This window comes from Nothobranchius furzeri, chromosome 17, assembly GCF_043380555.1.
Source record: "Nothobranchius furzeri strain GRZ-AD chromosome 17, NfurGRZ-RIMD1, whole genome shotgun sequence".
Lineage (NCBI taxonomy): Eukaryota > Metazoa > Chordata > Actinopteri > Cyprinodontiformes > Nothobranchiidae > Nothobranchius > Nothobranchius furzeri.
This window is the reverse complement of record NC_091757.1, coordinates 33,360,565-33,384,971: the sequence shown is the minus strand read 5'-3', so window position 1 is coordinate 33,384,971 and position 24,407 is coordinate 33,360,565. Positions and strand designations below refer to the sequence as shown.

Below are 24,407 nucleotides of genomic sequence, written 5' to 3'. Positions count from 1 at the left end.
TGAAGAGAAGAGACTCAGATGTTGTATCAGCCTGTAGTGTCTTCAAAAATAGATAAACTGATGAACTCCCTGGGTGGTTTAGTTGTATGCTCCTGTGGTATTTCATTAGTAATCTGATAACGCAGCATCAGAGCACAGACTTGGGACAGATCCAAAACCATATTTGGTCAAATTCAGCCTCAAAATGGAAAATGAATAGTATTACGCTGCCGAATAAACCAAAACAACCACACTTTAAGGGATTGGGTAAGAGTGTAACCACAATGAGGTGAATAAACAAATGGTTTTAGACAAAGATGGCATTAGGATCTAGAGGTACAAGTGATCACAGATACTTCTATTCTGTTTTCTTCATTTATCCCAGAGATGCAAACACAAAGTAGCACTTGACCAACTTATTAAAAATGGATCATATCTGACAAAAGGTCTCAATGATTCCCAACTACACGATTCAAAAGTCAAATACAACGTTGACTTGTGCTACATTTTATTCTACTATTTACAATAACGGAGAAAAATAAACTTGTGAGCTTGCTTTCCCACACAAGAAACACCCCTTGATAAATTTGCTCAAATAAAGATACAATGAGAATCTGAATTTATTTAAAAGATATTCTAACTAGCTCAGTCTGGTCCTAAGTGTTGTCCTCATCCAGCACGGATGGCATAAACGTGAGGCAAACGTGTTCGAGCAGTAACATGAAACTTTTTGACAAACTGGTATATACATGAAAAAAAAACTTAGTCAGATGTAACAGAAATTCTAAGAAACGACGAAAACAAAATCCCTCAGATTCTCTGAAGCAGTGATTTGAGGTACTATTGAATGGATCCATGATTTAATATGTCAGCAGAGGTGGTTTGCTGTTTTTCATTTTGCTGTCATGTTTCTAAAAAGGAGAAAACACTTCTGTTACACCCCCCCCCCCCCCCACCCCCACCATCACCACCACTGGGAGGTAATGGACCCATCTCTCCTCTCAGACGTTACAGCCCACCATTGTAGCCATAGTCCGCCTTGTTGTGCATAATGAGTTTGTTGTCCACAAAGTAGAAACTATCTGATCTGGTCTCGTATGGATGCTCCACCATTTGGCGAACTGGAACAGAAGAAAGTTAAACAAAGAGATGTTTAGAATGCGTAACTGTGATCCAGACGTTCTGGTGAAATTACAACTCACTGAGGCCATCTGGAAGCTGTGGAAACTCATAAATGTGTTCGCATGTGTTGCGGCTGTTGGGTATGCAGAAGCCAAAGTCAAAATCAAAATTCTTAAGAAGCCGTCCCTGGAAGTAGTGCCGCTCAATCATACGAAAGCTGTTAATGGGACGGTCACCCACGGTGAACTCAACGCTGCAGTTGGAGAGGTCGCAGAGCAGAGAACATGTTGTCAAACAGACTGGTGGGGAGAGCGGTGAGCTCACTATGAAGAGGTCATGTACTCACGTTGCACCAACAGTGCGTAGTTTTAGGAAGGCTGGTGTGAACTGGTACCTGACAAAACGTCCTGCACTGGCATCGACATCTCCACTCTCCTCTTCTTTTTCCAAATGACCTGAAACGATAACAAAATCAGCTGGGAGCAATCCTCACATCATAGCTCAGGACCTCATTACATAATGGCACTGTATAAGATGCTATAATTCTTGTTTTTTTTATTTGCTCAATGATCAAACATCTCATCATCCTGCTTTTTTTTAAAGTGGCTGTGATGAAACTACCTGCTTTGCTTTGATGTATGACTAGAACTACGCTGAATTAGCATAACCACAACATGAAGAAAATGGTAAAGGTACACCATTTTATTCCAGCTTTACTGGCTGCCAGGTCCATGTGGCAGGGGTGAGGTGGTGCTCACTCCTCACCCCTGCCACATGGACCCAAGGGATAAACCATCAACCCTACTCAATGGTCACCTTTCCTCGCGGGGTCACACCCATTAGGACAGTGGGAGGGTTAAAAGAACAATGTTTTTAAAGCTCAAATATGGTGTTTGATGACTGAAGGGACTGATTCTAGCCAGCAGGTGGCAGAGTTGTGCTATTTAATGGTGATTAAAACTCATGATACTTTTATCAAACTAGTATGACTATAGCCAATCATAGAAATGTTTGGACTTATTTATCAAATGAATAATTTGTAACATGAGTAGACACCAACAAATTAAATTTAATTTCCTACTTGATATATCAGCATAACGCAAGCATGGCTGGAAAGCACTGCTACAAAAGTGGAGAAGAGCTGCTACAGGAGCCCAGATGTTTAAACAGGAAGACAGAGAGCATATAGATGTATTATCAGGAGCACCAATCAGAAAAACACTGATCATGCGGAGGGCGTAAGTGGAAATAAAGAGGGCATATTATTTTATGAACACCTCCAATGTGTTTTACTTTTGTTCTGCCACCATCCCCAAAATGCATGTGACTTCAGCCTCCATAGGGGTGTGAATGTAGAGGCCATCTAATACGTTTTTTTTAAAGGCCGATGCTGATACCGATTTTTAATGAATTTTGTTGCCGATGGCCGATATCTTAAGTTGATTATTAGTCCGATATATATATATATATATATATATATATATATATATATATATATATATATATATATATATATATATATATACAGGTGCTGGCCAGTAAATTAGAATATCATCAAAAGGTTGAAAATATTTCAGTAATTCCATTCAAAACGTGAAACTTGTACATTATATTCATGCAATGCACACAGACCAATGTATTTCCGATGTTTATTACGTTTAATTTTGATATTTATAGGTGACAACCAATGAAAACATCAAATCTGGTATCTCAGAAAATTAGAATATTCTAAAGGCCAATGAAAAAATGTTTGTTTCTCTAATGTTGGCCAACTGAAAAGAATGAACATGAAAAGAATGTGCATGTATAGCACTCAATACTTAGTCGGGGCTCCTTTTGCCTCAATAACTGCAGTAATGCGGCGTGGCATGGACTCGATCAGTCTGTGGCACTGCTCAGGTGTTATGAGAGCCCAGGTTGCTCTGATAGTCGTCTTCAGCTCCTCTGCATTGTTGGGTCTAGCGTATTGCATCCTCCGCTTCACAATACCCCATAGATTTTCTATGGGGTTAAGGTCAGGCGAGTTTGCTGGCCAATCAAGGACAGGGATACCATGGTCCTTGAACCAGGTGCTGGTGGTTTTGGCACTGTGTGCAGGTGCCAAGTCCTGTTGAAAGGTGAAGTCTGCATCCCCATAAAGTTGGTCAGCAGCAGGAAGCATGAAGTGCTCTAAAACTTCCTGGTAGACGGCTGCATTGACCCTGGACCTCAGGAAACAGAGTGGGCCAACACCGGCAGATGACATGGCACCCCACACCATCACTGACGGTGGAAACTTTACACTGGACCTCATGCAACGTGGATTCTGTGCTTCTCCGCTCTTCCTCCAGACTCTGGGTCCTTGATTTCCAAAGGAAATGCAGAACTTGCTTTCATCAGAAAACATAACTTTGGACCACTCAGCATCAGTCCAGTCCTTTTTGTCCTTGGCCCAGGCGAGACGCTTCTTGCGCTGTTTCATGTTCAAGAGTGGCTTGACACACGGAATGCGACACCTGAATCCCATGTCTTTCATGAGTCTCCTCGTGGTGGTTCTTGAAGCGCTGACTCCAGCTGCAGTCCACTCTTTGTGGATCTCCCCCACATTTTTGAATGGGTTTGTCGTCACAATTCTCTGCAGGGTGCGGTTATCCCTAGAGCTTGTACACTTTTTTCTACCACATTTTTTCCGTCCCTTCGCCTGTCTGTTAATGTGCTTGGACACAGAGCTCTGCGAACAGCCAGCTTCTTTAGCAATCACCTTTTGTGTCTTGCCCTCCTTGTGCAAGGTGTCAATGATTGTCTTTTGGACAGCTGTTAAGTCAGAAGTCTTCCCCATGATTGTGGTGCCTTCAAAACAAGACTGAGGGACCTTTTAAAGGCCTTTGCAGGTGTTTTGAGTAAATCAGCTGATTAGAGTGGCAGCAGGTGTCTTCTATATTCAGCCTTTTCAGAATATTCTAATTTTTTGAGATACCAAATTTGGAGTTTTCATTAGTTGTCACTTATGAATATCTAATTTAAATGTAATGAACATTGGAAATACATTGGTCTGTGTGCATTGCATGAATATAATGTACAAGTTTCACGTTTTGAATGGAATTACTGAAATATTTTCAACCTTTTGATGATATTCTAATTTACTGGCCAGCACCTGTATATATATATATATGTATATATGATAGTGAAAGACATCTGAAAACTAACTGTGTGCAATATAAATTAAATAAGTCAATAAATATCTTAATATTTATTGAGCTTCAAATATAAAACTAACTCACAACATTAAAAAATAGTGTTTTGGGGTCCTTCGGGTTCTTTCTTCAGTCTAGTAGTGACGGCAGTTGGCCACACAGGTGCCAGTTTTTTTTTTTCATCTGCTTTTAAAATTAATTTCGGCTGATATAGAAAAAAATTGAATATATCAAGCTGATATATGGGCCGGCCGATAATCATTTTAATCCTTGTTTTTGTGATTGTTTGAAGCCAAAAATGGAATTGAAATATAATTATGATGGACCCACACCTGAAGCAGCTTTAAGGAATCGTCCTCTGATTAACCTAATACAATTCTCACATTGCTGTGCAAAAATAGTTCCATGTAAAGCTGCTTTTCATTCTTTTAACTTTGCAACATTAAAGCTTTATGTCTCTGTAGATCATTTTATTTTCACACTCACCACTGTTTGGAGGTTTGGCAATCTCAAAAAGCACCGTTCCAGTCTCAAGATCTCTGATTTTGAAACGAGTAAAGTCGATGTTGTAGATATTATCTTCAAGTCTGCAAAGATAGTCTGTAAAAAAAATGCTTGAATTAAAACTTTTAGAATGTTTCTACACAATAATTCACATAAAATACTAATAGGGAACTTCAAGCAACCAGATCTATACTTTCTGTTTTTCAGCTTCCACTCCTTTCAAAAGTTATTTAGAAGGCTCACAGCTTTTAAACATGTTAAGTAAAAACAAAGGGACTAGTGAGGCTTATTATAAACACTAAATTAGCCATTGTTGTCTGGTTGAGGAAATGTCCCCAGACACAAGGCAGTGGCCGGGAATGTGGCGGAGAGGGTGTCTGATGACAGATTTAGTGTTACTTGTGTTCAGTCATGGAATTTTAAGAATACAGTCATCTGCTCTAAACTTCACATGCTCTAATAGTGGATTAAATCTGTAACAAACGAACTGGATTATTTTTGTCTTTAAAAAGTTGTAGAGCTCTTTGGACAAAACCGACACATCTGTAGCATTTTCATGTAGCAAAATACTGACACATTTAATCATTGTGATAAAATGTTAAGTTCAAAGTTGAAGCCTATAAAATATATCACAGCAATGCTTTTAATTCTAACTCCTTCCCAAAGTCTGATAGCAATACAACCAACAATAATTGTTTTAAAGAACAGAAATGAACAAAAATAACAAAGACTGTTCTAGAAATGAAAACACTTTGTGTGAGATTCTGCAAGCATTATTCGCTTTTAGTGAAAATCAAATAGTTTTCAAAAACTACTGCAGTTCGATCGTCTAAGATTTACAATGAAAAACATGTAATTTTTTTTTACCCCATATATGTGATGTCATAACACACTATGGTGTCTTTGGACTAAATTTAGAAAACATTTAATTATGCATCGTGTGTGTGTGTGTGTGTGTGTGTGTGTGTGTGTGTGTGTGTGTGTGTGTGTGTGTGTGTGTGTGTGTGTGTGTGTGTGTGAGAGAGAAAGAGAGAGAGATGTTACTAATCGTTCTAAAGCAAAGACTAACGGATTCAAGTCTCATGATAGCTTATTTGCTTGTTGAGTATAAAATAAAATTCTGTCCGGGCTCAAAACTCTTAATTAATTGTTTTTCTTTATAGCATAAACTAGAGTAGCTTAGTTAAATTTTGATATGAATTTACAGCGGACTTGTAAATACTTGAGTTTCGTTCACTTAGCCACAGTTAGCTTGTTTGTAGCTCACGTAACGCTGTGGCTTTATCATCTCCGGTGAACACTTAGTCAGCAGACAGGATACCTTTTGTGACGTCCCGCAAACCCAGAACATGCTCCGGGGAAATATCTCTTCCTAGAGTCCGGAGCTGGTCCTCCGTGACCACAGGCCACTTCTCTGTATGACTGCGCCTCGACTTCAGCTTCCTCAGCATTCCTGCGCCGGTCTTTTTGTCCCTATGGTTCGTCTCTAGGCCACTGTCTGCATCCGTCTGCCCTTTGCCGACTGCCGCTGACTGTTTGTTCCGAGAACCGTTCATACTTCAAACAGTAAAAATAAACACACACTTCAGGTTTTATTATGAACACCAAATTAACAAACTGTGGATGAGATTTCAAGATGGCGTCAAAGTGTATGAAAGATGGGAACTTGAGCTTGTGATTGGATGAGAACGATTGGGGTTGTCATGGTTACTGAAGGGTGCGCTTAGTTTAAAGTTCGAGGCTTTCCGTTTGAAATTTAACCAAGAAGTTTGTGTTGATTTTAAATTTAAAGCCTGCTAATACATCTGATTGAATCACGTTTTATGCTATCCTATTTTTTAGTGAAGTAGAGTCAACTGTCAAGGTTTCATCATAGTGTGAAGATAAAAACAGCTGTGATTGTGAATCGCGAACTACTCATTCGGGCTACCCCGTGTTTAAACCGAATGCACCTTGCAATATGTTAATGTCCACTGGGTGGCGCCAACGCAATTGAGCTCGATCTAAAAATCCGTAGAAGAGGTTTGTTGACGGAATGAGTGGCAGCAATGGTGCGCCTCAAGTCAAGGTAAAACGTGTTTTTTGTGAGTCTCTTACTTATTCTCTTACTGTGGCCATCGTTGAGTTAGCGCATATTCTTTCTTTCGCTAGGTATTTGCTGTGCGAGGTTAATGTGTCGGACATGAACGACCTGTTTCTGCTGAACGACCAAGCAGTAGCAGCGGCTGTGAAGGCAGCGGTGGCCCGCATACACGGGGACTACGGAGCAGCTCTGTGCAGCATCCGGTTCCAAGGTAGTTTGTCGTAAACCAATTTTCTAGCGTAAAACACGCACATAAAAATGAGTTAAAACATTTGATTATCTGTAACAGTTTGCCACGAACATATTACTATTATAGAAAATAAGACATGTTTCATTAAAAAAGTACCCGAACCTGCACCACGGTAAAGTTAGCTTGATGTTGGACGTTGGATATTCGACAGACATTGGTTTCCACGGTCAAGCCGTGCGCTGTGCCACAAACGGCGGTGAGCTGAGTTCCAAAGACTCGCTAATGGGAACGGTGGTTCGCTTAGGGACCATCAACAAAATTGTAGTCTTTTGTGAACGAGTACACAAAAAAAAAAAAAAATCAAAAGCTTCCAGAATAATTGCCTAAATGACTCAAAATTACTTCTGAGTTGTGTTACTAAACTACATTTACAAGACACAACCGTTTTTATAACATGTCACAAAATCTGATCTTTTTTTTTATTAAAATGTTTATCCTAGTGAAATAAATCACTTTAGTTTTTAATAAAAATCCTAATAAAAATGATCAGATCTTGCAAAATTTGATTAAAAACTGCTGCGTCTCATTGATCTAGCTTAGTAACACCAGTGAGAAAAGGTTTTGGGTATTTAGGCTAATTTACCTAGGAGCTTAATGGGAAAAAAAATCCCTTTTTTTTTTTATAAAAATCCAAATTAAAATGATCAAATTGTATGATAGGTGTTAAAAACTGCTGTGTCTTATTGGTCTAGCTTAGTAACATAATTGACAAATGGTTTAGGGTATTTTGACAAATTAACCTAGGAGCTATTGAAAAAAACACTTAATTTTTGATAAAAATTGTAATAAAACAGATCAGATTGTTTGAAAGGTGTTAAAAGTTGCTGTGTCTCATTGGTCTGGCTTAGCAACACCATTGAAGAATGGTTTAAAATCAATTCACCTAAGAGCTATTGAAATAAATCACTGTATTTGTGATGAAAATCTTAATAAAAGAGATAAAATCTTGTGAAATATGATTAAAAACTGCTGTGTCTCATTGGTCTTGCATAGTAAAATCACTGAGAAATGATTTTGAGTATTAAAATCAATTAACCTAGGAGCTAGTAGAAGAAATCACTGATTTTTTTTATAAAAGTCCTAATAAAAAAGATCACATCTTGAAAAATGTGAAAACAAACGGCTGTGTCTTATTGGTCTGGCTAAGTAACACCATTGAGAAATGGTTTTAGGTATTCAGACTGATTTACCTAGGAGCTATTGAAAAATATCTTATTTTGGATAAAAATTATAATAAAAAAAGATCAGATTGTGTGAATTGTGTTAAAACTGTTGTGTCTTGTAATTGTAGTTTAGTAACACAACTCAGAAGTAATTTTGAGTCATTTAGACAATTATTCTGGAAGCTTTTGATTCTTTTTTTACTCGTTTACAAAGGACTACAAGTTTGTTGATAGTCCCCAAGCGAACCACCGTTCCCATTGGCGAGTCGTCGGAACTCGGCTAACTGCCGTCTGTGGCGGAGCGCATGGCATGAAGATTTATCGCTGACTGTGGGAACCAATGTCTGTTGAATATCCAACGTCCACTCCAACTTCAAGCTAACTTCACCGCGGTCGAACACTGCATGAAAATAATATTTATTTAGTTGTCCTGTTATTAGGTGACACTAATGATCGTCACTCCTAGATAAATAATTTTCAGTCCTTTTCTGATCTGGTGGTGTTTTAACCCCTTTATTATGTATCTTCATCAATGAGGCTGAAAATCATCTGAACAGAGAAATAAAAACTTACCACCAGCTAAGCAGGCTGGTTTAATGTGCAGACAATTGAGTAAAAATCAGTTTTCAGCCTACTTTTAAATGTCTTGACCATAGGTGCCCGACAGTGGCAGAGTGTTCCAGAGTCTCAGACCCACAACTCCAAACTCCATTTTCTATTTGTTGGTGGAGTAACCAACAGATGTAGCGTAGAGGAACGGAGAGCGCCAGAAGGTTCATACACCTGTAACAGTTCAGACTAAAATGAGCCGCCCCCCCCCCCCCCCCCCAATGCAGTTCCTTAAAAACAAAAATAAGAATTTTAAAATCAATTCAATATTTGACCATAATCCAGTGCAACATAAACAAAACTGGAGTTAAATGCCAGTATTGAACTATAACTATATTATTATTGTATAATGTTTACACTAGGGATGTCCTGATACAACTTTTTCACTTCTGATACGATACCAATATTGCAGCCTTCAGTATTATCCAATACCGATATTTATCCGATATGATATCAGCACAAATCATACATACCTTTACATATTTTGTAGTGTGGAATGGATGAAGGCTTGATCAAGTGATATTACTCATTTGGAGAACAAGAGCCAATAACAGAAAAAATGAAAATTATTTTTTAACCATTGGTTGCAAAAATGTGAACCTTAACGGACTGCTTATATCGGAGATTTTTGATGCATTCCGATATAACCCGATTCCTTGTTTTTGGGCCAATTTCAAATTACTTCCAATATCGAAATCAGAACGGGACATTCCTAGTTTACAGTTCTGTGTAAGAAAGAAAATATTAAGAGCAATTCAGATACCTTTATTCATTGTTGCCTAAAGTGCATTGCATTGGTAAAGAGAGGTACCCTATAAGAGTTTGATATATAATAATATAAGTGTAGCGTGATGGATTAGTAACAGTTTTGTTAAATGGTCAATAAAATGTGATATTCCATATAAACAGGGATTATTAATCTGATTGGTCTTTGAATATTTGATTCAACTTTACCTTGGGTTCTTTGGACTAGTAAGGAAACACACTTAATATAAGTTCAGACAGAGTCAAGTACATAGTTTAAAAAATGAATTTAATGCTGTCTTTCTAAACTAATGATTATACATGACAAAGTATGAATGAAATGATGGAATGTGAGCTAGATGTTTATGTAGCAAAACCTTATTAAGTATCTGAGAGATATTGTGATGTCTGGGTTGTAAAATCAGTTTGACTGTATGGTTTGACAAGCTATTGATTATTCATAAAACCATCCGACACCAGTGTGAAAATCTACGAATCCTTTGTGTTGAAGGCCCTCGTGAGATCCAGGGGGTCAAGAGGTCTGTATGGACAAACTGCCGGTAGCGTGGACCTCTGAGTAACGAAATCTGTAGTTCAGCTCCGAGTATGACCCGTCTGCTCTGGGGTACCTTCCAGGTGACGGCAGGAAGCTGGCGTATCTAATTTGCATCTGATACCACTCGCAAGCGTTGCAGAGAGGCTTTGAGTTGGAGTCAAAAGAGAGGATGGTCCCAAGTGCTTTGCTTGGTCAGTCAAGCCAGGTGGCGGTGGAGAACTGGCAGTTCAGGAAGTGACAAATTTAGTCAAATCAGAATTTGACACGTTTTAAAGGCGTTACCGAAAATACCTCATGAAATCACTCCTTCACTCAGATACTTAGAGGTTATTCTCAGTGTGAAGTAAAAATGTTTTAACCATTACTGATAATATGGTGGCATTACTGGGTTCATACTGGTAAATTAAATGATTAAAATCAATAATTACTGATCTGGTGTAATTTAAGATCTGAAATGAATCATCACATGAAAAATAATCATTTTAACCCATTATTCATTAATGTAAAGTATAGGACACATTAAAACACTTTGGATTAAAACAAATTGTTCATTCAACAAAATATGATTATATGAAGATTTGGAGTTATGTGAGCCAGGGAAGACGAGCTTTATTCAAGGAGGATAGATAAGAAGTCCTGCTTCTTGCAGCCTTGAGGACTCGTGATGTATGCAGGATTAGTTAAGAATATTGGGGCAAGTTCATAGATTTAATATCGGTGCCACGGTGTCAGATTGGCCTGTATGAAGAAGTTGGTCCTGTAAGTTAAAAGTTACCTTCGGGTCATTTTGGTAAAATCCTTGGCCATTTGGTACGCTACATAAAAAAACAGTGATCACAACTAAAGTAAAATATCAGTATCAAGGTGTAAATATATAATATTGATAATATAAATAATAGTAGTAGTCTCTCAGTCACACGTGTGAATGTGTGTGTGAATGGGTGGATGACTGATTGTATTGTGAAGTGCCTTGGGGGGTTGTAGAACCATAAGATGGCGCTATACAAAAATAGGCCATTTACTTCGTTTTGTGATTGTTTTTTCCTGATCATGTGGTTTTAACTTTGACTTGTTTTATTTTATTTTTCAGTTAAATATCTCAACGCTCATACTGGAATAGTATTTCTACGTTTTCCTAAGAGCTGCTACAAACTCCTCTGGTCTGCTTTGCCTTTCATCACCCATATCAACAGTCGAGGGCAAAAGATCCCATGTTTTTTAAATTGTTTGCATGTGGGAGGTAAGAGGAAAAATCCAAAAGTCAGTCTAATAAATCAGATCTATATCAGTCAACGTGTTCACATATTTCATTTTTTTTCCAGGGACAATTAGAACATGCCAGAAGTTTTTGATTCGATACAACACCCAGCAACTCCATCGGATGCTCCCTAAATGTAAAAATGAAGGTGAGGGTTTTAACTGAAAGCGACATGATCCAACCATGCCAAAATCTGACAAGTGTAACTCTTTTAATCTTTTGGAGTGTGGGTTAAATTGGATTTCTGTGGGTTTTATTCACAGGAGAAAAACAACAGATTCGCCAAGCAATTCTGGGCTGTTTTATACCAGGTGGAAACAAGGAAGCATGTGAAGATGACATAGAGTGTGAAGAGGATGAAGGAGAGTGACCTTACAGTATGATGGCTGCCATGTTCAAGCTTTGCTCAGATGCCTGCATGAGGACATTTGTGAGAAATCATGGAAACATTTTTATTCTAGGTGGCTTTCCAGTTAGACAGTGCATAATGTCCACATTTTGATCTAGATTATAGAAATTTGGTTTACTAAATTAACATGTTATATTAAACATTTGACATATCTACTGAAAATCACATAGCAGATGTTTAATGAGTTATCTGGCAGCGTATTGGGCCCACTGCAAAAAGCAAGGAGAATGTGTCAAGGTTGACATTGAAATAGCAAGAAAAATATTTAAATATTATTACCAGGTTTAAGTTTTACTGGAGGACAGTATTGATAAACAATAGTTATAATCTTCAGATAATTAGGGGTAAGTTGCTACATTTTACAGTCTTATTGTGAAGGATTGAAGGAAGTGCTGTGGCCGACGCTAAAGAAAAAAATAAATGTTCAATAAAACTTGTTTTTATAGCTTACTAAAAAAATCCCAGAAAAATGAATCCATGAATATAATTAGCCTTATGAACACAAAGGGGTCCAGTTCCTTGGGCATTTCTTGAAACAGCCTATTTTTATTTTTCTAATGGAGTATGGGCTTTTTTCCTCAGCATTTTCACTTTATTTTGGAAACATAATTTATTCTATAAATAATATGCAGACTAAATAACAGTCAGTTGTGCCTTGTGGACGTTATGAAAAAGTGTAGGAAACAGGCCTAACTACTCCATTTGACAAAGTCACTCGTTGTATTTGAACACATTGCATTTTTAGTCTTGTTTTCATTTTGTTTTTGTCCAGTCTTTGTTTCACCAGACTTAATTTCTTCTTATTGGTTTGAGTTAAACACGGTTGTAACTAATTCTGTTTTAGGTCATTTATTTTTAAGTAATAAATGTTGCAATGAAAAAAAATGTGTCACTGCTTAAAGCTGTATCAATCTTTATGATCTAGTAGTTGATGACACTGAGTCAAAGTTCAGTGTGATGGTGCAATGACATAGCAAATTTAAGAAAATCTAATATTACTAGTAACGAGATATGCATTTTCTGTTGTGTTGATAGTACTTAGGGTAGATAGATTGGTTTATTTTTAATATGGTGTTTTGCTGTGCGCTGTGGTTTGCTTATAAAGTAAAGTTCTGTTTTCCCCTGAGTTGCTTTGTTTTGTTTGAACTCTTTAAAGATGAATTTTATTAAAGAGCAACTCACCCCCCCCACCAGAGCCTTAAGCCTGGAGCGCACTGGAGACAGATGCGTCACGGTTTTGAGTAGTCAAATGGTCACACAGGACATGCTGCTGAGCGATTCTTGGAAAGTCGCACGATAGTCACATCACAGCCACACAGTAAAAAAATGCAAATGACAACTTTAGTCGTCAATGATAGTTAATGAATTAATAAAAACGAATAAAGGAGCAATGCAATATATTGCTACAAGCTAAACTCTCCTAGAGTTACCCACAAGGACCAATTTGGTGTGTCACCCCAAAATGTTCTTTAGCCCCATCTGGCCACCCCAATCAAAATTTTCTGGGAGCACCCTAGGTCGTAATGTCTTAAGTACTCCACAATGTTGCAAAGTATTGCGGCGCTTTAAATGGAACTGGCGGCTATCTTCAGCGCTTCTAGGACTACACCTGTCTATAGCACAATTAGACACTCATTAATTAGGTTATAGTCAGGCATAAAGCATGATAAAATAAAACGCATATAAATTATATGATATAATTATCTTAACAGTTATCAGCAAAAAAAGTTGATTTGACGGTTACTTCCAACATTTGCTGGATCTCTTTTGTGGGTCTACTCTTTTCTGTATAACAGGTACCTGGCTGGGTTTTTTGTGTAGGCGGAAGCTACAGCAAAACTGCAACCTGTGCTGTCATTTATGGCTGACAGAAGTATGCGTGTGTGCAAAACGAAAATGGCTGTCAAAATGGTCAAAATCATCCAACGGAAAAAATTACTTAGGACCACATATAAATGCCTACACCGGCATTGACATAAATCATCAGCGTTTACGTACACCGCTCCCTTCCAGCTGCGCTGGCGTCACAATGATGCGGACCCAATAGCTAGCTTGGCAGTACATGAAACATCCGGGTCTCTCGGGTTCTTGTCTGGCGACCATTCGCCATTCGTGCATGCTCGATTTCTCCGGACATATTTTAGCTAAAATATACAGGTTAATTTGTTTTCCAGACGTTGGAAAACATTTAGCGCCTTGTTAAGGGCACACTGTTTCCCTTAGCAAGTAAAAATATTTAATTCGAGGGATTTGGTCCCGCGCGGCGAGCTTTCGTCCTCTCCTTCAAGCTTATAACGAGACGCTAAAACCGTGTCTCTTCTTTTTTTTTCTCGAGTTTGTTTTATCGTCAAAATGTCGCCGTGATGGGGTCTCCGCGTTTGACAGAAATGAATCTGGGCCTTCGCCGCCTGACCCGCACTCATCGTAGTCCGTTGTCCTCTTCTGTTTTTGTTTTTGATGCTAGAGAGCTCGGCGGCTCTCTGCCCGCAGCTCGGCCTAAACAGCGCTCACCGCACGGAGACAAACATGGAGAAAAACCCCAACAGCAGCACCAGCTCCAAGGTTCCGCCTCGTTCAAGCTCCACAGGCCCGCCACCGGGCGAATCTAAACCGAAAACAGGTGAAAGGTCTTATTTGCAACATCAATTTCACTTGGAGCTGTTAGCCTGTGTGTAGCTAAGTCCTCCGTGGCCCGTTGGGCCCAGCAGCAGCTACTCGAGGTGTTTATCTGGGCTGGGGAGGTTGACGTCGCTGTCAAAACAACTGACCCACCTAAAGTCAGAAGAGCAGCTGAACTGTAGATAACACGTTATTACTCAGGACTATAAAAGCTCTTATCAAATGAGTGGATGCTGAGTTGTTTTATCAGTTCATGGGAGGTCAAAAATTATCCAAATGCAGTTTTTCCAGTGTGAGGGATAAACAAGCCAACCTTTTTTAAAGACTGTTTACTCATCACATGATTAAAAAGTAATGATAACTTGTAAAATATTTTCCTAAACATTTTAGCAGCAGTTGTCTTAGCATGTTTGGTTGTAGTGTTTGAATGTTTATTTATGTGGCACATTTGTAGACTGGTCATGGTTCGGTTTATTGGACGGACAAATAGATAAAATTTCTTATTGAACATTTTTTAAATTTTGTATATTAAATTTTTTTGTGTTGTTTCCAAGTCAGGGGGGCTTTTTATCACATCTTTTAGAGTTAACGTTTATTTGGAGAGGTTTGGGAACAGTTGATTTTCCCCTTTATTCATTACATTATTTATTTTTCAGATGGTAAAAATAATGGGGCTTCCAAGCGCTACAGCCGTAAGCGTGAGCCCTCTTTCCCCAAAGCTGACAGTTTCCCCGGCCCTCGCCGCACCAATTCACAGAAAAGCAAGAATTTTGACAAGAGACCCCCGCAAAGAGGTGGAGGGCGACAGTGTGGAGTTGCAGGTGGAGGACGACGTGAGGAGGTTTGTGTGCTAAATTGATAATTTTTGCTTATTATTGAGACTCGCTCTGTTCAGCAGTGCTTTTGGACACTTTTTATTTTTATTTGAGTTGCTCTTTGCCTCCCCAGGTAGCAGAGACTCACCGGGCCGAGTTTAGCCCAGCACAATTTTCTGGACCGAAAAAAATAAGCTTGAACCATCTGCTAAACTTTACCTTTGAACCCCGCGGTGGTAATGATGGCATCGGAGAAGTCGGCCACTCCTATTGGGGCCGCAGAAACAAGTGGGGCCACAAGAGTAAGCCCTTCAACAAGGAGCTCTTTCTGCAGGCCAAGTAAGCAGGCGCCAAGGCCATTACGAACCAAAACAGGCTGAACACGTGGAAATCACATCCATGCTTTCGTTCTTTTTTAAACACAGAAACAGTTTTGTTTACCTGTTTGTAGCTACAGTTTCGCTGACGGCTGCCGGCTTCTTCAGGCTGCCTGAAGAAGCCGGCAGCCGTCGGCGAAACTGTAGCTACAAACAGGTAAACAAAACTGTTTCTGTGTTAAAATGAACGAAAGCATGGATTTAGAAAGACACAGCAAGAACACACCTAGGATGTTCAAAGAGAAATACAGACGTGGAAATCACCTTTTCTTTGTTTCTCAGTTGCCAGTTTGTGGTGACTGATGACCAGGACTATAAGGCTCACTTCACTGATCCAGACACACTGGTCAACTGGGACTGTGTGCAGCAAGTGGTGAGTGTAAAAAAAACCCCCACAAAAAACTTATGTTTCTATAAAAGTAAAGTACATAATGACAAACCGTGTTTGCCCTCAGCGCATCTACAGTCATGAGGTGCCGTCTTGCCCAATCTGCCTCTACCCTCCTGTGACTGCCCGCATCACTCGGTGTGGACACATCTTCTGCTGGCCGTGCATGTTACACTACCTGTCTCTTAGTGACAAGAGCTGGTCCAAGTGCCCCATCTGCTATGAGACCGTGCATACGGCTGACCTGAAGAGGTAAACAGGAAGACGAAGCAAATAAGGGATTAAAAGGGCAGAATGGAAATATAACACTTTATAGGATTTAATGACATTGTGATGTCTTTTTGTTATTTGTTCAGAGTGTTTTCAGATATTTTTCTGTTTTTGCAGTGTGGTTGCTATGGAGACAAAGCAATATATGGTTGGAGATGTAATCACCATGCGCCTGATGCGGAGAGAGAAGGGGAGTCTGGTAGCTTTGCCAAGCTGTCAGTGGGTGAAGGTGGAGGAACCTGTTTGCCTTGGAGGTAATGGACTGCTGTGTTAGGGCTAGTTTAGACTTCTGCATCGGTACAGAGACACGCAACGCCATTCTCCGTCATCGCAAGGGTGGAAACTTTATTTGTGTGGAAATTACAGGAAATGCGAGTTTCGAGGTGGTGACTGGATGGAGAAGTATAGGACAAATTTGTTCATGTTAAAAATGCTCTGAAATACATAAATATAGTACAAACACAATAGAGACATGACTGCATTGATGGCAGGATAACCCAGAAAAGCGCTACACCCTCTGCTGTTCTGGAGGAGTATTGCTTCTTAACGCTGACCAACAGAGAAGTAGAAAAGGAATAGTCTTTTCTCTCTCTCTCTCTCTCGCTCTCTCGCTCTCTCTCTCTCTCTCTCTCTCTCTCTCTGTGCAAACATGCTGACAGAGAAGTATAAACTAGACTTTGGTGGCATAATATGTATACATACATGCATGTATGCCTGCAAACACACGAGGTTAAGGAAGGTTTTAACCTGAATGCAAAAGCAGAAAGAACGTTAAAACTGAAAACACTGAATTTGTTGTAGACATTTTTGAGTCCCTGACTACAGTTTTATCATTTCTGGTGTTGCAGATGTGTGTTTGAGCCCGTACTCCAAACTACTGCTGACCTCTCCAGCACAGGCCCTAAACCTGGTCTCAGAGGAGAAGGCAATCCTGCAGGTTCAGCTCAGTCAGGAGGAGGACACCCAGGGCATTTTCATTCAGAGCGCACTTTGTCTTTTACAGGTAGATCTACAAATCAGTGATGTATTGTTGTTATTGACTCATTCACTGCCAGCTGTTTCCTGATCAGTAAAGCCCTTTGCTTCCAGCGTTTTTCACTGTTTTTACAGTTTTTTTAAGAGTCGCAGAACGTTGCGCTCTAAGAAGGTGTCAACACTAAAACTACCAACACAAAGAGGAGACTCACCTCTTACATCAGGAAGAATCTGCGCGTTTCGAGCGTTATCCGTTCTTTCATAATCCGTTGTTGAATTGCGATCGGCAGAAGCTTTTCTGGTTCGCGCCTCACTTTTTTTTACAGCAGCGGCCCAAAACGATCTCCTAACGTGGGTTTTCTGCTTCCAGATCACGTATTGTGCATATCTTGCAGGATCAGCTTTTGAGCTAATTTGCATAAAAGTTGCAGAGATTGGTCAAAATTGCACGTCCAAGCAAAATTTGTGGGCATCGGTTGAATTTGCATTGATAGTTGTGAGCACATCTTCCTGAACGGAAGGAGACTGGAAAGTTATGACTGCAAACTTTTTTGGTTTTGTGTCACAGGAGCGTGAGGAAATGCTGCTGAAGCAACAAAAGGCAAACACACACTCCCTTGATTTGTCTTCACTCACCCTGAAAGAACCATCTTCTCCAGTGGAGAAAGTGTTGACTAATGTCAGCAGTGCCAAGGTGAGTCCACAAGAGAACCTTCTCCAGTCTTTCGGACCGCATCGTGTCTCTGATCATGGAACAAATTATGACATGTTGTTTGTGCCGCAACCCCAGCCTGTTCTCGAGTACTCTTCGGCTTTTGATGACATGGTGGTGGAGGTTACAGAGAAAGCAGCTGCAGAGCTTCCAGATGTTCCTGAATCTACCCTGGAGAGTGTCCCTGAGGAGTCCCCTGAGGCTGTGATGGATGTTGCCCCAGAGACTCAGGTTGAGGAGGAGAGCTTGGCCAACCAATCAGAGTCTGCACACGCTTCAACCAGTGTGGTGCATGGACCGTACTACTATTTCTACCAAGGTGTGTAGCTCTTAGCCCTCCTACCTGCTCTGTTTAACAAAACCTCAGCAAAGCAAGCAGTACTTAGGTTTTTAAGAATATTAGAAAATCACAACATGTTATTCCATTCATCTATGTACAACAGAATGCAGATGGGCTGATCCAGAACACCAGTAGGCTGTTTGAGAACTGAGCTTTCCTCCACGTTTTTCTCCTACTTGTCTTCCAGCTGATGACTGCCAGCAGATGTTCCTGCATCCTGTGAATGTGCGCTGTCTGTTGCGTGAATACGGCAGCTTGGAGGCCTGTCCTGACACCATCACTGCCACAGTAGTGGAGATAGTTGGACACACCATCACTGAGGTTAGCAGATTTAAAAAAAAGAGTCAAGGCACACATTGCGCATTCAGCCTTGTTGTGTAGAACAGATTTAACTTGTCATTTTTGAAAATGAACATTTAGAGTTTTTGCTTCTATGTTTCATCATTCAGGATGTCCGTCGTAGGAATCGCTACCTGGCTCACCTGCCGCTCACATGTGAGTTCAGCATCTGTGAGTTGGCCCTGGAACCACCAGTCCTGTCCAAAGAAACTCTGGACACTTTTGCAGGTTGGAAGATTTTAAACTCGGTTTTTCATGTGGTCATTGAAAAGGGTTTTGGCTTTTTATCTAAAGTAATCAACTTTTAGATGACTTGGAGAAAAGAAAGCGCCTGAGACAGAAGAAGGCAAGAGATGAGAAACGCAGAGAGAGAAGAATTGAAATTGAGGAGAACAAGAAGCAGGGTAAATGTAAGTACAGTTCCTGGCTTTTATTTCTTAACACTTACACTTTCTTTGGGCTCAGTTGTAATATTTATTCCCTCATGTGGTCTGTCAGATCCTGAGGTGCATATTGGATTGGAGAACCTTCATCATTTTCCAGCATTTGGCTCTCCTCCTCACAACAGCAGTCCACCAGTCCAGCCTGATTTCACTTTAGCCCCCCCATCACCTCTCAGCACCAGCCCCTCTTCTGGTAACATCAGATCCTCCATTTGAATTTTATTAAGTGCTTCTGAGGTTTTTTTCTTTATCTATGTCTCATTGTTATGTAAACCCACCTAAAGGATTATTAGGAACACCTGTTCAACTTCTCCTTAATGCAATTATCTAATCAACCAATCGCAGTTGCTGCAATGCATTTAGGGCCGTGGTTCTGGCCAAGACAATCTCCTGAACTCCAAACTGAATGTCAGAATGGGAAAGAAAGGTGATTTAAAGGGACTTTACGGCATTTTGAATTTTTATGCTCGCGATTGCCCCCTCGGGCCAAAAGCGTAACTGCAGCTTCAATAGTAGGCTCGTGCACGAGGCATGCATGCTGTACGTGCACACTCCTTAATGAAAATAACAGCTGAGACAGTCCCTTGTGTGTGTGTGTGTGTGTGTGTGTGTGTGTGTGTGTGTGTGTCGGAGGACAGGGGAACGCGCAGCTAATTAATTAAATAATTTGGTTCTGTACCTTTCTCTTCAGCGCAGCCGACAAAGGTTTATGATGGGTCAGTCTTCCTGCATGCTCAGATCATGCCCTTCCCTTGCTTGAAAAATTGTTCCAAAATGAAAGTTGAACCCACATCTTTTTTTATCTGTGAATTAAATGCCGTTTGGCGAGTCTCAAATAAAAATGTGGGCATCTTAATGTAAAAAAATATACCATTAATGTAAAAAAGAAACTAAATAATTACGTTCACATCCAGAATCAAACCCGGGTCTTCTGCACGAAAGTCTGACGTCTAACTAGATGAGCTAAAGCGCCAGTGACGTCTTTTGTATCTGTAACATTTATAGCCTTCATGACAGCTGAAACAACGTTCAAAGAACGGTTTGGAGGGCTTTGCCTGAGCGTGAACGCGCATGAAGCAGCCTACTCGACCCGAGCAGCTCTTTTTTTTTGTTTGTGATTTTACATAAAAACAGGTAATCGCAGTAAAAATGCCAGGGCTCATTCTACAGGACCAGGGCATTGGAGGAGAATGTATTAAGAAGAAATGTATTAGTTCTATACATGTTTTGGCTGTCAAACTTCCATAATGCCCCTTTAAGCAATTTTGAGCGTGGCGTGGTTGTTGGTGCCAGACGGGCCGGTCTGAGGCCCTGTCCACACGTAGCCGGGGATCTGCCAAAACGTAGATAGTTTTCTACGTTTTGGCCTGTCATCCACATGAAAACGGAGTTTTTTCACACGAAAACAGATCTTTTTAAAAACTCCGGCCAAAGTGAAGATCTGCGTTTTCTCCGTTTTGGGTGTCTGCGTGTGGACAGACAAAACCGGAGTTTTAAGGTCCGCAACGTCACTTTCCACGACAAAAAAATGCTGACATCATGTGTGCGACCTGTGTTTACACTAGCCGACAGCATGGGTTTGTTTTTGCAAGCGGAATTACTGCTCCTTGCGGAAGACCACAGACGAAGGACGAGGTTAAGAACGGGGGAAGTACTGCCGCCTACAGGTCTGGCATGTCCTTAACAACGTATTTATCTGGGTACGTGTGGACAGATTTTTTTTTAAAACGAGGTGGTGTGGATGCAAGTTTTTGGAGAGGCGGATATTCGTTTTAAAAAAAAAACCCGGCTACGTGTGGACTAGGCCTGAGTATTTCACAATCTGCTCAGTTTCTGGGATTTTCACCCACAACCATTTCTGGGGTTTACAAAGAATGGTGTAAACGGGGAAAAACCAGTATGCGGCAGTCCTGTGGGCGAAAATGCTTTGTTGATGCTAGAGGTCAGAGGAGAATGGGCCGACTGATTCAAGCTGATAGAAGAGCAACTTTGACTGAAATAACCACTCGTTACGACCGAGGAATGCAGCAAAGCATTTGTGAAGCCACAATACGCCCAACCTTGAGGCGGAGGGGCTACAACAGCAGACCCCACCGGGTACCACTCATCTCCGCTACAAATAGGGAAAAGAGGCTACAATTTGCACCAGCTCACCAAAATTGGGACAGTTGAAGACTGGAAAAATGTTGCCTGGTCTGCTGAGTTTCGATTTCTGTTGAGACATTCAAAAGGTAGAGTCAGAATTTGGCATAAACAGAATGAGAACATGGATCCATCACTGTGCAGACTGCTGGTGGTGGTGTAATGGTGTGGGGAATGATTTCTTGGCACATATTAGGCCCCTTAGGCATCGTTTAAATGCCACTGGCTACCTGAGCATTGTTTCTGACCATGTTCATCCCTTCATGACCACCATGTACCCATCCTCTGATGGCTACTTCCAGCAGGATAATGCACCATGTCATAAAGCTCCAATCATTCCTAATTGGTTTCTTGAACATGACAATGGCACTGTACTACAACGTTCCCCACAGTCACCAGATCTCAACCCGATAGAGCATCTTTGGGATGTGGTGGAACGGGAGCTTCGTGCCCTGCATGTGCATCCCACAGATCTCCCTCAACTGCAAGATGCTATCCTATCAATATGGGCCAACACTTCTAAAGAATGCTTTCAGCACCTTGTTGAATCAATGCCACATAGAATTAAGGCAGTTCTGAAGGTGAAAGGGGTTCAAACACAGTATTAGTATGGTGTTCCTAATAATCCTTTAGGTGAGTGTATGTGAACATTAGAAATTAAAATAATTTAGGTCTCTTTAATTCCTCCGTTATTTTTAGATGGATGGAGATTTCCTAGTTTTAGTGTGTCCTTGCCGCCTGTGGCTAGCGTGGAAGATGATCCCCACTGCATGTCGTTTGCACAGGTGTGTGTGGGATTAAACAATTTGTGTTGGCTTTGTGAGATTATACCACCGGTGTTGATGTGGTGTTATTGGGACCATTCCTGTTTAGATGCTGAAAGATGGGAAAGCTCGAGTTGATGCTGGACCCAGGGTCACCCCAAAGAAAGGTAAAGCAGGAGTGGAGGTGTGGACATTAAAGGTCGTTTAGGTGCCATGCAGGCTAATTGTTTAGCGCAACAGATTTTTTCCTGAGTCTCTTAAAATATAAATGATTAAATCATGTTTGTATTTCACTCCAACATTTGCATCAAACAAAATTAAACATTTTTTAGCTCGGGAGAATATTTTATTCACTGATTTTATTAATTTTTTAGCTGCTTGTACAACTTGATACATTAGTCAGTAGAAAGTGACGTGACATTATCTTTAAAAGTTGTTTTTGTATATTTGAGGTGAAGTTTTCATGGATTATGAATGTTCTCTGTAGATAAGCTGCTTGCCCCCCCAGCGGCAGACAGCGATGGTGAGAGCGATGGGTCGGATCGTGTTCCCGTGCCTAGCTTTCAGAATTCCTTCAGTCAGGCTTTTGAGAAGGCCCTTCTGCAGCTGGACAGCAGTCCTGCTTCCCTGCCACAGCCTGTGGTTGAACCAGGTCTGTTCCTCTTCACAAATCATTTGTGTTTAATTTGCATTATCACTTATTTTTTGCTTGTTTTCTTATAGATGAAAAGGGAGGAAAGAAGAAAAAGAAAAAGCAGAAACTTCTGTTCAGCACATCCATGGTTCACACGAAGTAAACGCAGCTGAAGTTCATTTCTTCACAATCTTCCAGCTCCTATTTTGTTTACTTCCATGACCTTTTTTCTTGGAACCATGGAAACAGGTTGTAGTGTGTAGCCAAAGTTCATGCTGCTTTAGTCTGCTTCATTGGTTTGTTTTTGCCGTTTCCTCAGCAGTTTAATTTTCTGACATTCTAGGTCAAAGTTGTTCCCTGTTCCAACCACACTGGAAGCTGTTTAGGTAACTTCTAGTTCAGATGCAAAACAAAGAATTATAAAAAGTTGCTGACTCGACAACATTTAGTTTTTTTCCCTCCTCTTTAGTAACTGAGAATTGCATTCAGGACCTGTTGGTAATAGGGGCAAAATTATTCTAGGGGGCTTCCTACCCAGGTAGCAGTCAGCCAGCTGCAGGTACTTTGCACCTTTGAATCTTTCCAAACATACAGAATTTGCAGCATCAGCCTAGAAACTTACCTTACAAATGAGGGTGTTTTTCAGTGTTTATTGCAGTGTTAACCCTCAAGATGCTACATTTTAGAGGTTGCAAAAATCTGAATTGTAGTATTTTGTATTGCCATAAAACATATTATACAAGCAATTGAAACCCACTATTGTAATAAACTATAAGGCTCAACGGAAAACATTTAACCTCATTAAACCTGAAACACACTTTACTTTCTTTCACGTTGTCCTGTGTAATTTTTGGGATTTGGAATGTTAACTCCCAGCTTTATTTCAGTGTTAAAAAGTGTTGAGTTTGGAGGAATGCTGAAAAAAGAAGTTTATGGGATAGTTTTGTTTGAGGGTTCTTTAATTCACTTATTTTTTGAGCAGGACTGTGGGCTATAACGAATGAGTAGAATGTGTAATGAATAAAGATTAATGCACAAATATCTGACAGTGTTGCAGTTCATCATCAGAAGTCACAATATTGAATATTGCAGAATTGACTTTGCTCCACTCCACATGAGGGCAGTCCTGATAAACCAGCGTTATCAAGTGTGAAAGTTATCTGAGACATTTTATTAGTTGTAGTAATAGTGATGTATGAACTACTGACTGATTTTAGTAGTCAGGAAATGCTATGTTAAAAAAATCAATTTCCCTTTGGGATTAAAGTATTTTTGAATTTGAATTGAATATTAGAAACCAACATGTTATAATTTACTAATTTCTAAATAATTTGAACTGATAGTAATTAACTTGTGGAAAATTGCCACTTGGTTTTATGTGGGAATGGGATCATTTTTGTCGAATCCCATCCCATTTTCAGTTCGAGATCGCCTAGAGCATAAAGTTATTTACGTTCAGCAGAATACAAACCGGAAGTTGGGTCAATGTTCTCAAAAGTTTTGTTTTCGTGATTTAGTTTGTGGCTCACGTTATTCAATATTGAAATGTTTTGATATTTAAACAAACCCCATCCTGCATGCGCGCATTTTGATGTAAAGTAAACTTTGTTTGCAAAGAATATAACAAGTTATAGGATGATGCACTTTATTTTGAAAGTATCAACCGGAACTGTAATGTCCCGTTGGCTCAGTCGACGGCCCGCGGAGACTAACCAGTCAGACGGCTTCCTTGCTTCTCA

General features: G+C 40.1%; 3 protein-coding genes across 3 annotated transcripts; 2 read left to right on the top strand and 1 right to left on the bottom strand.

Moving 5' to 3' along the window:
- Nucleotides 1-926: 926 nt before the first annotated feature.
- On the bottom strand, nucleotides 927-6,441 carry unc119b (unc-119 lipid binding chaperone B). The gene is made up of 5 exons (XM_015972032.3): nucleotides 6,100-6,441; nucleotides 4,761-4,874; nucleotides 1,448-1,556; nucleotides 1,182-1,354; nucleotides 927-1,100 (listed from the first exon to the last, which is right to left on the bottom strand). The coding sequence occupies exons 1-5, from the start codon at nucleotides 6,332-6,334 to the stop codon at nucleotides 988-990; spliced, it is 744 nt and encodes a 247-aa protein (XP_015827518.1). The 5' UTR covers nucleotides 6,335-6,441; the 3' UTR covers nucleotides 927-987.
- Nucleotides 6,442-6,759: 318 nt separating this feature from the next.
- On the top strand, nucleotides 6,760-12,512 carry pop5 (POP5 homolog, ribonuclease P/MRP subunit). The gene is made up of 5 exons (XM_015972033.3): nucleotides 6,760-6,846; nucleotides 6,930-7,072; nucleotides 11,274-11,423; nucleotides 11,506-11,589; nucleotides 11,705-12,512. The coding sequence occupies exons 1-5, from the start codon at nucleotides 6,827-6,829 to the stop codon at nucleotides 11,809-11,811; spliced, it is 504 nt and encodes a 167-aa protein (XP_015827519.1). The 5' UTR covers nucleotides 6,760-6,826; the 3' UTR covers nucleotides 11,812-12,512.
- A 1,560-nt stretch (nucleotides 12,513-14,072) lies between these two features.
- rnf10 (ring finger protein 10) lies at nucleotides 14,073-23,495 on the top strand. The gene is made up of 17 exons (XM_015972031.3): nucleotides 14,073-14,470; nucleotides 15,126-15,310; nucleotides 15,418-15,623; nucleotides 15,944-16,034; nucleotides 16,117-16,301; nucleotides 16,437-16,573; nucleotides 17,168-17,322; nucleotides 17,863-17,988; nucleotides 18,085-18,325; nucleotides 18,534-18,667; nucleotides 18,796-18,913; nucleotides 18,994-19,095; nucleotides 19,184-19,321; nucleotides 21,970-22,055; nucleotides 22,144-22,201; nucleotides 22,522-22,686; nucleotides 22,758-23,495. The coding sequence occupies exons 1-17, from the start codon at nucleotides 14,308-14,310 to the stop codon at nucleotides 22,829-22,831; spliced, it is 2,364 nt and encodes a 787-aa protein (XP_015827517.3). The 5' UTR covers nucleotides 14,073-14,307; the 3' UTR covers nucleotides 22,832-23,495.
- Nucleotides 23,496-24,407: the final 912 nt, after the last annotated feature.